The sequence below is a fragment of the Engystomops pustulosus genome, chromosome 9, assembly GCF_040894005.1.
Source record: "Engystomops pustulosus chromosome 9, aEngPut4.maternal, whole genome shotgun sequence".
Classification (NCBI taxonomy): domain Eukaryota; kingdom Metazoa; phylum Chordata; class Amphibia; order Anura; family Leptodactylidae; genus Engystomops; species Engystomops pustulosus.
Window position 1 is genome coordinate 77,718,692 of NC_092419.1, and position 14,387 is coordinate 77,733,078.

The window sequence follows — 14,387 nt, forward strand, 5'->3', positions numbered from 1 at the left end:
TTGCACTTGCAATGATTGCGAGTGCAATGCGTTCTTGATGCATCTCCATAGACTTGAATGGGGCGGGAAAACCGCGCGTGACACGCAAAAGTAGAGCATGCTGCGATTTTGACGCGCGTGAAAACGAACGCAAGCACGCGCGTGAAAACCAACGCTAATGAAGAAAGACCCATTGAATACAATGGGACAGAGTGCAATGCAAGTTCTGCGCGTCAAATGCACGCGCAGAACTCGCGCGTGAAAAACGCCAGTGTGGAAGGGGCCTTAGTCTTCTTACAAGACAGGGATGCGCGTGGCCTAGTCGGACGGGAAGCAGGTGCGTGGAGAGTTGAGTCCGCGCCGCCGGTGTTTTGCGTTAATTTAACGCGAAACACCGGCGGCTCGTTCCCGATCGCAGGAGTTTCCATAGAAACGCCGATGCGATCGGGCCGAGGCCCGCCCCTGTGGGCGCGACTTTGTCTGCGTTTGCGTTTGCAAGCGCAGACAAAGCGCCCTGTGTGGCGCCGGCCTCAGGCTGGTGACACAAGTGGCGTTTTTGTTGCGTTTCTGCTGTGATTTCAAACCCATTGAAAACGCACACGTTTTTGGTCATGCGTTTTTAAATGTTTGCTTGTGTTTTAAAAACGCAATGCTTGATGTTCGTTAATTGCATGCAGCTGTGTCTCTTGTAATTTCTAAAAACGTAGTGATCTTCTCCCTGCTGTTTGTGCATATAATCACATGCGTTTCAAAACACAGACCACAAACAAGTGTTTTCAAAAACGCAACCACTTCGAAAAAACGCAATGAAACCGCACCTTAAAAAACGCAGACAAAAAAAACACAGGGGAGAAAACACCAAGTTAAGACACTTTAAGCTAAAACCCATTGAAAAAGCCAATATGCAGATATGATGCATTTTTCAAGGATGCAACAAAAAACGCAACAAAAACGCCACGTGTCACTGGGTCCAAAATATTAATACAGCCCAGGACCCATGGCAGTCTAATCCGCCCCTGCATGTATGTACAGGCCTGCTGCATGTATGTACAGGCCTGCTGCATGTACTGCGCTTTATCGCTGATGAACACAGTACAATTCATATTGCTGTAAAGGGATGCACATATTCCACTGACAGTTCCACTAATTTTTTGATAATAAAAACGCGTTTAAACAATGTTTTAAGAGACAAAGACAAGACGTCAGAAGACATGCCTGACACATAGAGCTAATAACGCTACCCTGTCCTCATGTAACAGTAGATTTATTGGAGGCTTTTCTTTTTCTGCTGCACACAACATATTGAACTTTGTGTAAAAAAAAAAAAAAAAGCAACTGCAACAAAATAAACACTGGTGTAAATACAGCCCGAGAACCGGCTGCGCCTCCTATGACTGGTACAGCAGCACGCCCAGAGGATGCGCCACGTGACACGTCATTATAATAACTCCGCCGAGCAGACTGTCTCACTTGTCAGAGCTGAGCGGGAAACCGGAGCGGGAGACGGCGGCTGCAGCAGCAGGAGGAATATACATAGCGCCAGGTGAGGGACTGACTGACACCCTGCACACCGGGCACAGGACGGCGCCCGAGACACCCCGGTAAGGAGGACTCTGGCCGCAGCTGTCTGTACAGACACTTGCGTTTTCTTCCTCCACTCAAGAAACTTTTTCTTGTCTGTGGCTCTAGGAGCGCATGTATGTATAGTATAATATATAGTCTGTGCCTTTATCTCTATAATGAGATTCTGATACTACAGTGTAAAACAGATGGACAACTTCTATGATAAGACCCACTTAGAAGACCATTTGTGGAGTTTTGGATATGGCTGCATATGCTAGCTGAGCCATTGCATTGCTTTTCACAGATACTTAAAATCGCCATTAAAGGATTTTTTTGGTATATTTAGCTTTTTTATTTAAAGTTTTGTATTCCCTCTTATAATTTTTTTTTTATAGAATATATGAATAAATTGACAAGTGGGTGTTTCTGCTGTTCTGGAGTGGTGTGTCACCACATAGCTTACTAATGGTTGAGACTGTCAAGAATTTCAAACAATACCTTATTGTTACCATGTTTAGGTAGGGAGGAAATTCTAGTAACATTATATCCTCTTTTTCGATGATGGCAGGGCCCCATGGTGGGTGCAGCTAATGTAAACTTTATTACTATCTGGAGTAAATAATAATAAAGTATATACTCTTCTGATTGGAACTGCTATTTATAGACCCAGTGAATGTTTGGGGAAAAAGTTCATGGATGTAATTTTAGGGAATCTATAAAGATGGGACACGCGTGTCCAATGTAGGAGAAATCCTTTCCCAGCAAAATTCTGCCCTAAATCAGTAGTGCATTAATGCATTTGATTCCAGATTTCTAACTTGATTTACCCGCAGATCAGGTGCAGAAAAATGCAGGAACCCTAATGGGTATTTTGTGATAGAAGATGATCCTGTTTTGGATTTAAATGCCTAATTTTTAATTTTTTTTGAAGAGGAAAGTTTTCAGTGAAAGACACAGATAAATGACCAACAAATGTGTTGACAAGACACCAGCTAAGGAACTATTGTATGGTCAAGCTGTATCAACTTTAGAATATAATAGAAAGATAGTTGTCAAGTCTGTGTAACCAAAGCAACTTTAATTCCATGATTTATCTTTAAAAATGACATTATAAAGCATTGAGTTTTTACTAAACTATTGAACAATTGTATCACTTGTATTCAATGCAATTTGCAAACGGACTTCACTTTTTTGTATACAGCTGCTGTGTACTCTCATGATAACAACAAACTGGTCTTGTGTACAGCGGTGTAACAAGACCCCAGTGCGCCCATATACCTCAAACCTCACTGCCATCACCATCCTTCATGTAATACTTCAGAATACACATATACCATGTATACACTCCGCAGACATATGCACACATGCACTATATATGCATAACACATACATGTATAAACAGAGCACCATATATACTTAATACACATTATATACAGCAACATCCTCTTATTAATTTTTGTCCCATTCATTAATATTTAATAAAGCCATTAATGTATATGTAACACTGCACTCCATCATTAAAATAGAAGAGCAGCCCCCATTTCCAAACCATATATTGTCAGCAGTGCCCCATTAATTAATAAGTTGCATATCGGCCCCTCTTACTAGTTAATTCAATTAATTTAGATCATAAATATACTGTTCAGCAGTTATAAATATTCTGTCTACCAGCCTTCAATTGTCCAGCAGTCTTCTATTATGTGGTCCTCGAAACCCCTGTACAATATACTGTCCAGGAGCCCCCCCCCATAATATACTTTTCTAGCAGTTTCCTACTCCTTCATAACGATAACTTGTTCAGGTGCTGACCCCCGCCCCCCGATGATATACTGTCCAGGAGATTCCCATCCCCCCTAATGATATACTGTACAGGAGATACTCCTTCTCCCCCCCCCCTCCAAATGATAATACTTTTCAGAAAATTCTCTCACCCCCCTTCCCCTTTCCTAATGTTGTTGGTAAGCAGGCAGAGGCATGTCCCTGCACTCTGCCGGCCTCTGCGCACTGCAACGTGAAAGATGTCATCACGGCCGCCCTTTTATAGTGATCACAGGCAGGTAGAGTGCGGGGACGTCCCGCTGAACCAATTCTGAGTGTCTAAATGACAAACATACAATTTCTTCTCTTGGGCCCAAATCTGCCGCCCACAGAAATGGGCCCATACCAGGGCATGACTGCTTGTTTACTTGCAGTCATGTTCCCTATGCTTTACAAGACAGGTGAGACTGCAGGGTCGCCCTACGCAATGTTTGCTGTATGACTCTTTGACAATATGTATGTCTGTCTATCAAAGTTTGCAAAGTTCCTTTATATCATTGTAGACAGTGGGCCAGTAAAATTGTTGTAAAAGTATACCTCCATTACAAAATCACTGTGTTTTATAATATTAACACTATTTATTTATATACTATTTTTAAGAACTTCAGTGTGGATCAGGCTTGTGGAGTCTGTTATTTCCGTTCTTTTTTCACTTGCTGCACATTTCCTGTTAACATAACGTAATGAAGATGGATGAGTTCATTTTTTTCCAGTCACAATTGCGTACGAAGGTCTGTTTCCTGTACGCTGCCCCTTTATCCTATCAAGCCAGGAGCTGTGCAGGATATATCCATATGTAATTAATGTTGTTGACATTGATAAAAGATCTCAAATTACACATCTGCGGTTATTGTAGGCCTGCCATGATGTAAGATACATGTGCCAGGAACTAACAAAAAGGATGTACTAATATTTTAATGTAACGGCTGTAGTATGGCAGGTGTCCTTTTACATAGACAGTTGTTTTAGACTATCTGTAATTACCTTGTCCTTGTATTATTCACTGTTATGTAAAGGCCATGAAATGGTTGGAAACCTTTTAATGCTGCACCTGCACAATCGTCTTTTTAAGCATTTTTGTTAGCGGGCAGCTTGTAAGCAATCTTTTTTTTCCCTCCACATTTACAGCTAGATGTGTTGAGGCTCCAGAGTGCAGCAATCTCTCATGATGAGAGAGCGAGACCTCATTTTCATAAAATGTGTTTGCAGAGGTAGATTGAAGCATGAAATTGATAGCTGTCCTACATTTGGGTCAGATGAGGCAAATCATTTCCACGCAGGAAAGCAGTTTTGATGATATTGAGAAGCTTCCAGACAACATAGTGCAGCCCCGGGGAGGATCGGACTCCCCTAGTAAGCGCCGAGGGAGTTTGTCCGATCCACATGCGGTCGAATCTCCGGTCGCTGGTGTTACCGCGTGGTGTCGTTTTGTATGGTGCTGGCTCCGTCCGTGTGCCGTAATGGTACCTTCCAGCCATGCCGTACTATTACGGCGAGTGTCAGGAAGGGTTAATTGTTGGTGTGTGCCCCCTCTTTGAGCTTTTTATGACCTTGCTTTACAAAATAAAAAAAAAAGATTTAAACTTGTGTACTTTTATATGGTTCAGTAGGCGATACAATCATGGGGAAGACTGCTGACTTGATAGATGTAAGGATAAGCCACAAAAGGACATTGCTAAAGAATCTGGCTGTTTAGATAGCATATTAATGTATAGTGATAGTGGAAGGAAAAAGTGTGGAAGAAAAAGGTGCACGTGCAATAGGGATAATTGCAGCCTTGATGGGATTGTTAAGAAGCGGCTACTAGAAAATTTTGGGGAGATTCACAAGGAGTGGACTGCTGCTGTAGTTAGTGCTTCAACCACCACACACAGACGTATCCAGGACATGGGCTACATTGTCACATTCCATGTATCAAACAGCTCCTGACCAATGGACAACCTCAGATTCATTTTACTTGACTCGAGGAAAAAAATCTGGACGGTTACTCAGTGGTCCAAAGTACTGTTTTGAGATGAAAGTAAATTTAGCATTTTATTTGGAAACTGAGGTCCCAGAGTCTGGAGGAAGAGTGGAGAGGCACACGATACAAGCAGCTTCAGGTCTAGTGTGAAGTTTCCACAATCAGTGGTGGTTTGGGGAGCCATGTCATCTGCTGCTGTAGATCCAATGTGTTTTATCAAGATCAAAGTCAGCACAGCCATCTACCAAGAAATTTTCATGCTTCCCTACGCTAACAAGCTTTTTGATGCAATTTTTCAGCAGGACTTGGCACCTTTCCACGCTGCCAAAAGTACCAAACCTGGTTTAATAACTGTGTTTAATTGGTCAGCAAACTGAGCTATCACACAACCTGGGCTTCCATAGCACCTCTGCAGTACCATCAGCTGATCACCTCCATGCCATGCCGCACTGATGTGGTTAGTGCCCAGACCATAGTACATAGTTCTCAACATTTCTGTGTTCAAAATTTTTATTTTTTTTTTACAGTTGATCAAATATAATATTCAAATTTTCTGAGATAATGACTTTTGGGTTTTCCTTGGGTGTAAGCCACAATCATCAACATTAGCATAAATAAACACTTGAAAACGTTCACATTGTTTGTAAAGACTGTATAATATTTCTTTTTATTTTCAGTAATTCAATTAAAAAAATAACTTCTTAAAGATATTCTGAAATATTTGTATACATTGTGTGTGTATAATAGAATTTTTTTCTTTTAACCCTTTCACGACCCGTGACGTAATAGCACGTCATGGGTTGGCTGTGGGTGCATGGAGACGGCTCACGGACTGAGCCCTCTGCATTGCCGGTAAATCTTTGCTACATAATGCAGCAAAAACTTAGCGGTAACACCCGCGATGGAGCTTGTTGGAGATCATCGCTCCCCGTGACGTCATTGGGGAGCAGCAATCGGTTGCCATGACAGCCTTTATTTAACCTATTCATTACTGTGTGCTAATTGCACATTGTAATGTATGAAGATGAAAATCCCCATATATTGCCATACTGTAGTATGGCAGTATGTGATAGGATCAGACAACCTAATGTGAAAGTACCCTAGGGAGTCTGAAAAACAGTAAAAATAAAAAAAGTTTAAAAAAAAATTAACTATTAATTCTAATCACCCCCCTAGAACTGATATAAATAAACAGTAAAAGTAATAAACACATTGGGTATTTCCGTGTCCGAAAATGCCTGATCTATCAAAAAATGATGGTTTTTCACTGCGTTTAACCCTGTAACAGAAAATAGTGCCCAAACTTTTTTGCCATTTTGAAAAATATTAAAAATTCAAAGTGATCAGGTCGTACAGCCCTAAAAATGCTAGCATTGAAAACTTCATCAGAAGTCGCAAAAAAAAAATAAAACACCACGCAGAGCTCCTACACCAAAATATGAAAAAGTTATTAGCACCAGAAGATGGCAAAATCTAATAAAAAAATTTTGAACTGGAGGTTTTAATTTTTGTAAATGTATGAAAACTATTAAAAAAAACTATACAAATTTGGTATCCCCGTAATCTCAACGACCCAAAGAATAAAGTAGACATGTCATTTGGGGCGCACAGTGAAAGCTGTAAAATCCAAGCCCACAAGAAAACGGCGCAAATGCTGTTTTTCACCAATTTCACTGCATTTGGAATTTTTTTACACAGAAAATAAGCAGTCATACAGCTCTTTATGTGTAAAAAAAAAAAGTTATAGATTTTTGATTGTGGGGAGTGAAAAATAGAAATGAAAAAACAAAAAAGGGCCAGATCCTTAAAGGGTTAATGGTATGCCCATTCCTGTACAATTGCGGTTGACTAAAGGTCATAGTACAAAACATTGTGACATGGTGTAAAAGTGGCTTTAATGTAACTTTTATAATCTAATTTAAGATCTTTGTCTGTAAATATTCCTTTTGATAATATTGCTAGTAAATAACCTTGGTGTCGCCAAACTCCATAATTAATGAAAATGACATCATTTTATCACTTCTATTTCTGTTTAATGATCAGGATTTCAATCCGGATCCATTTTATAAAAGATGTTCTTTTCTCTTTCAAAACTCAAGTTGCTGCCCTCTTAAGGGCTTGTAACGCATGGGATGACTGACAGGGTTATCCTCCTGTCACACGCTTGGCTGCTGTGTTATATTTGATCTTGTTCCTAAATAAGTGTAGAAGAAAAACAGAGAAATTGTGATCTGGAATACTTCAGCGCTTAAAGGGGTTTTCCCATGAAAGAAAATTCTCAAATCTCAATCCCCTAGTGATGTTAACACAAAGATAAATTTTAACCCTTTACTTTACAATGTTACTCAGTTTTATTGTTGTTTTAGCTCCCATCACTCCCTAGGCTGCTCAGTGCAAAATTCCAGGTTGTGGACGGGGACTCTCTAAGCAGTTCCATCTAATTCTGTGAGCTGAAAATGTGGTTAGATGATTAGGGTATAGGCTTATATACACTTTAGCTTCTGAGCATTGTACTCATATCTGACACAGAGAGATGAGAAACATCAGGGATGGGATGCCTATTACACACATGAGAGTCAGCTCTCCTACATTTTCTTCTATTCCATAACACATTTGCTGTTCCTTCCTCCCTCTTCCCAGTTAAAGAACTTATCTGTCTGTAGCTTTACACTCCTCACGCTGCTGTCGGCAGGACCTCAGTGTCTGTGTATCAGTGTGAGAGCTCCGTCCTGAAATGGTAGGGACTAGAGGCAGAGAGAGAGACAGAAATCTCAGCTCCACGGCCATCGGATAGGGTTTGGGAAGCCATCTTGGTTTTCTAAGTCAGAAGTTACAGGGTCGTGTCTAGGGGCAACTGAAATTGTGTACAGCAGGACTGATAGAGACAGGTTGGGCTTACATCTGTGAAATGCTGTATTTTTGTTAACAGTGAATTAGTGTTATTTTGTTATACTGAGTACCTTTTAAGAAACTTGTCTTCATACCCCTTTAATAAAAAGTATTTGCAGCTATAGAAGTGTCATTTTGCAATCGCCTCTTATCAAAGTCCACATTCCCAGTTATTGCCTTATCAATACTTATGGATGCTTGTCTGAGTGTTATGGCTAAGACGACGATCACCTGCATCAAAACTGATTTAAACACAAATGAAGGGGCTGGATTAGCTTTAACACTGCGACATTAAGATACTTCAAATATAAGACCGATTAGGTGAAGACACAGGAAAATCTATCTTTTTGTGTATTGTCAGAGACTGCACCTAATAGGGGTAATACAGAAAAACATAGGATTTGTATTTGAATCACCTGTGACTGTTACTGTCTCAAAATTCAAATAGGAAAAAGTATATTTGTCTTCCTGTGCAAGAGAACACTTGCCAGGGCCGGAACAAGTGCCATGGCCCAGAGCTTCTAGGGGGGGGGCCACACATACAAATCTCAGTCCCCAGCAGCCTGGCAGCACCCGGAGAGGGTTAAGGGTGGCTGTATATAAAATAACCATGACAGGGCTGTTTGGGATGGTAAACTAGGGAATATTTTAACCCCATTTTCCATGACGTCCCCCATGACGGCCCACCTGGAGGATTACCCCTTGACCTCTGCAGGGACAGGAAGAAGAGAGGTTAAATGTCCCTCCCCCTGCATCCCTCGCCAGTGTTCTTCCTGTCCCTACACAGGCAGGGGGAAGAGAGGGTCTCTCTCCTTCTCATCTCCTTAGGGGGGTGGGAGTGGAGGGGGACGCCTTTATGAGGCGCGGTACCTGGTACTAAGATCCTCTCCTCTCCTGGCCTCGATCGATCTCCTTCCTGGCTGACATCTAAATGGGGAGGTATTGGTGTGATCCCTGCGGTCCTGCGTTGATCCACGGCAGCACCACATGTTCCGGCTCCCGATGGTGAGGCGCAGCTGCGTTCCACCGGCCTCCGATGACGACTTCCGGTTTTGTGATGACGACTTCCGGTTTTGCGTTCCACTGGCCGGATGACGACTTCCGGTCCGCGCGCACCGGAAGTGACGCTCGTCATTGGCGTTCGGGAGTCAGGAGCGTGGAGCGGTGAGTTTAAAAGGCAGAGAGTCTACTAGAGACCTTCTCTTGCCTCTGAGATATCCGCAGGTGATTTATTGCAGATCTAAGTGTGTCACAGACAGGTTAGTGAAACACACGATGGCTGATCATTTATCTGTACCACCGCTCCACTTACACCTCCACTTACACCTCTACCTCCTCCCCTGTCCACAGGCAAGCATGGACCCAGTTCCCCTTCCTCAGATATCTGTAAGTAAGGGGTCTGGAGGGTGGTTCGTGGAGGGGGGGCCCTGTATATATATATACATCCCCTATGCTTCCTCTTGTCTTCTTCTCACATGTAGGAGAGAAAAGACAAAGAGAAGAAAGAGGATAAAAAAGAGGAAAAGAAGGAAGACAAGTCTAAGACTAAAACCCTTCCATCTCGCAGATGCAATATGTGTTTTAATAAACTTCCAGAATCCTATAAAAAACCGCTATGCAGAGACTGCCTTGACAGCATAATGCGGGAAGAAAAAGCGTCCTTCATGGACGAGATGAGATCCATGTTCAAATCCGAAGTAAAAAACACAGTTGCATCCCTCTTTTCTGAAGGAATTCCTCCTAAAAGGTTCAAACCCTCTGAACCAAATCCGGAGGAGATGGATTCAGACCCAGACAGGGCTTCCTGTTCCTACCAAGGAGGCGAGGAAGAACAGTTAGATAGCCAAGAACAAAAAAACGACACCAGATTCCTTTTTTCTATGGACAACTTGGACACCTTACTAAAGGCAGTCCGAGAAACACTAAACATTGAAGATCCTGTGGAGATTAAGTCTGTACAGGACGAACTCTTTGGTTGCTTAAGAGCAAAAAAGAAGAGGGTATTCCCAGTTAACAATGTACTAGAAGACCTTATCCGGGAAGAGTGGAAAGATCCAGAGAAACGGCTATCAGTGACCAGGGATTTCAGGAACAGACTCGTATTCGACGAGGAGAAGTCAAAATACTGGAATTCAATCCCAAAGGTGGATATCCAGATTACCAAGATGGTTAAGAAGACCGATCTCCCCTTTGAGGATGCGACCCAACTTAAAGACCCCATGGATCGCAAATCTGACAGCGTCTTAAAAAAGACCTGGGAATCGGCAATGCTAAATCTGAAGGCAAATGTCGCAACCACATCTATCGCCAGGACAATGACCTGCTGGCTAAATGGGTTAGAGAACCAAATTATTGGCGGAACCTCGAGAGAGAAGCTTCTGGAGTCTTTGCCACTGCTAAAACTAGCAACTACCTTCATTGCAGATGCATCAGGGGAATGCGTCAGGTTTTCCGCCAAAGAAGGAGCACTCTCTAACGTTGCCCGCAGAGCCCTCTGGCTCAAGCAGTGGTCGGGTGACTTCCGTTCTAAATCTAACCTATGTGGCATACCCTTTTCCGGCGAATTCCTATTTGGTCCGGAACTGGACACGATCCTGGAGAAAGCTGCAGATAGAAAAAAAGGCTTTCCAGAACCTAGACAGAAAAGGCATTCCTTTCGTGATTCCCGCGACAAAGTTCCATCCTATCGTGGGAAAGGAAAACAAGGCAGATGGAGCTATACCAAAGGAGGTAGAGGTAGAGGTTACAGTTCCTTCCAGAATACCCAACCCAACCCTGCCAGAAAGCAATGACGCCAGGGTGGGGGGAAGACTAGCTCTTTTCCCCTCTCAGTGGGAGCAAAGCATAAAGAATGCCTGGATTCTACAAGTCATACGCGATGGCTACAAGATCGAATTGAATACCCCTCCCCCTCAAACATTTGTAACAACAAAGACATCTTCTCAACAAATGCTTCTGCTCATGTGGGAAGAGGTTCAATCCCTATTACTCAAAAATGTCATTTCTCCTGTACCTCCCCACCATCAAAGGAAAGGGTTCTACTCCCCCCTCTTCTTAGTTCAGAAACCGAATGGAGCCTACAGGATGATCATAAACTTAAAGAGTCTGAATACCCATATCAAATACAGAAGATTCAAGATGGAGTCCCTAAAATCCACAACACCATTGATCCCCAAAGGGGCAGCTCTTTGCACCATAGACTTAAAAGACGCGTATTACCACGTCCCAATCCATCCCATCTCTCAAAAATTCCTGAGATTTGCCATCCGGTCCCCGGAAAACCAGGTAAGACACTTCCAATTCAGAGCTCTACCATTCGGGATCTCCTCAGCTCCCAGACTATTCACAAAAATTATGGCAGAGGTGGTAGCAGTTCTGAGACAAAGAAACATACTACTGATTCCTTACTTGGACGATCTCCTCCTAGTCTCAGGCTCAGAAGAAACCTTGTTATCCCAGAGAGACATGACATTGGCAATCCTAAAAAGCCTAGGTTGGATTATAAATTTCGAAAAATCAAACCTCCAGCCAAGTACCAAGCAAAAATTTCTGGGAATATTGTTGGACTCAGTACATCAACACTCAATTCTCCCAGAAGAGAAGATCAAAAATCTCACCCTACAGGTATCTCTGTTCCAAACCAAACAGAAGTGCTCAATCCGGGAAGCTATGAAACTCCTGGGCCTTCTCACATCCTGTATAGCTGCTGTCCCCTGGGCTCAAAGTCACACAAGAGATCTTCAGATTTGGATTCTCTCGTCCTGGGACAAAAATCTAAACCACCTGGAAAGAAAAACCAACATTCCCTTATGGGTAAAAAGTTCACTAAATTGGTGGAAGACAGTGGAAAACCTCTCCAAGGGCCTAAAATGGAACAATTGGCCAATAACATCAATCCTAACAGATGCAAGCAAGACAGGTTGGGGAGCGAAACTTCCGGGGAAACTGATTCAAGGTCAGTGGTCCCAGTCAGAGATAAGCAGATCATCAAATTACAAAGAACTGAAGGCAGTCTGGGAAACCCTGAAGGCCTGCTCGGATCAAGTACAAGGAAAAAACCTAAAAATATTATCGGACAACACGACCACAGTCGCCTATCTCAGACGCCAGGGGGGCACACAATCAGCATCTCTCCAAAAAATATCAAGGAAGATCTTTCTCTGGGCGGAAGAAAATGTCCTGTCTCTGACGGCAACCCATCTAAAGGGGTCAGAAAACAAAGAGGCAGATTTCCTAAGCCGATACACTCTGGATCCCCACGAGTGGTGCCTAAACAAGGAAATCTTCTTCCAGTTAACCCAGAAATGGGGAGTACCGCAAATAGATCTATTTGCCACCAGAGAAAACAAAAAAGCAGACCATTACTTCTCCCTACAGAAGAATACCCCAGACTATCTTCTAGACGCCTTCTGCCACAGTTGGCACTCAAGACTGGCCTATGCCTTCCCTCCACTTCCTCTGATCTCAAGAACAGTACAAAAAATAAGACAAGAAGATCTCAGAATTATCCTGATAGTACCCTTCTGGCCAAAAAGAAGTTGGTTTCCAGCACTGAAGAACTTGGCCCTGGAAGAACCAGTTATTCTCCCTCTAAGGAAGGATCTCCTATACCAGGGGTCCGTTCATCATCCAAATCCAGAATCACTCCATCTATCAGCCTGGATCCTGAGAAACAAATGCTGAAAGCTAAAGGTCTCTCAGAAGAAGTCATTGCAACATTACAGGCAAGTAGGAAGCCAGTTACTTCAGCAATCTACCACAAAATTTGGAAAAGATTTGTATCCTTTTGCCATCCTGAAATTCCTAATCTGTCCTCTCCTAACATACAGCAGATATTGGAGTTTCTTCAAGCAGGACTGACCAAAGGCCTAAGGACCAGCACACTAAAGGTCCAAGTCTCAGCCCTCAGCGTTTTCTTTGACGTCTCTCTGGCTGACCATAGGTGGGTAAGACGATTCCTTAGAGCATCCTCTAGACTAAGTCCTAAATGTCCTGTCAGGACTCCTCCCTGGGACTTATCAATAGTCCTGAATGGCCTTATACAGGGGCCCTTCGAGCCTCTAGAGGACGCTAACATAAAAAATATCACCCTTAAAACTGCCTTTCTTGTTGCTATAACAACTGCTAGAAGGTTAGGAGAAATCCAGGCACTCTCCATTAATGAACCTTACCTTAAAATTACGGATGATAGAATATCCCTGATGCTTGATCCAAATTTCCTGCCCAAAGTAACTACAGATTTCCATCGTAGCCAGGAAATTATTCTCCCCTCCTTTTGCCAAAAACCAAAAACCTCGGGAGAAGCTAAATGGCATACTTTAGACGTGAGAAGAATAGTGTTACACTATCTCGAAACAACTAATAACTGGCGGAAAGACTCAAACTTGTTTCTTCAGTTCCAGGGCAAGAACAGAGGAAGAAAAGCATCAAAGATCACCATCGCCCGCTGGATTAGACAGACTATCCGGGACTGTTATTCTATCCAAAACTTAGAAGCTCCTACAAATCTTAAGGCCCATTCTACCAGGGCAGTAGCCACTTCCTGGGCAGAGCGGGCAGGAGCTTCCCTGGACCAAATCTGTAAAGCCGCAACCTGGTCCAGTTCCACAACCTTTGCGAAACATTACAGACTGGACTTACATTCTACCAAGGACCTGTCATTTGGTAGAAAAGTTCTGCAAACAGTAGTCCCTCCCTAAAAAATTCCTTTTGTTATCTGGTATATCTCCAGGTGGGCCGTCATGGGGGACGTCATGGAAAGCGAGAATTAGACTCACCGGTAATTCGTTTTCCATCTAGTCCACCATGACGGCCTGGAATTTTTTCCCAACCCTTACAAAACGTGATTATCTGGTTTTTTCATTGTATGTGGAGTAACATGCTAATAAAACCTCTTGCATCCTTCCTTGGTGTGATTATTTGGTAGAACACTGGCGAGGGATGCAGGGGGAGGGACATTTAACCTCTCTTCTTCCTGTCCCTGCAGAGGTCAAGGGGTAATCCTCCAGGTGGGCCGTCATGGTGGACTAGATGGAAAACGAATTACCGGTGAGTCTAATTCTCGCTTTTCAGATCTGCCCTGTGTCACTATAAGTGCTTATAGCTTTGGAACGCTATGAGATATCCACGGGTACACATTGTACTTCGAATTAGTTTAAAAATTTGGATGATATCT

At 42.8% G+C, this 14,387-nt stretch overlaps 1 protein-coding gene across 2 annotated transcripts in view; it reads left to right on the forward strand.

Annotated features, from left to right (window-relative positions):
- The first annotated feature begins 1,375 nt into the window (after window positions 1–1,375).
- The window catches only part of SLC7A3 (solute carrier family 7 member 3), a 63,525-nt gene continuing 50,513 nt past the window's right edge, over window positions 1,376–14,387 (forward strand). The window contains exon 1 of one of the 2 annotated variants that reach the window (XM_072125575.1): window positions 1,376–1,522. In XM_072125575.1, the coding sequence (XP_071981676.1) occupies window positions 1,398–1,522 (125 nt within the window). In that variant the 5' untranslated portion in view covers window positions 1,376–1,397. Of the gene's footprint in view, window positions 1,581–14,387 lie in introns of both variants that reach the window. The other variant, XM_072125576.1, reaches the window with a different exon arrangement.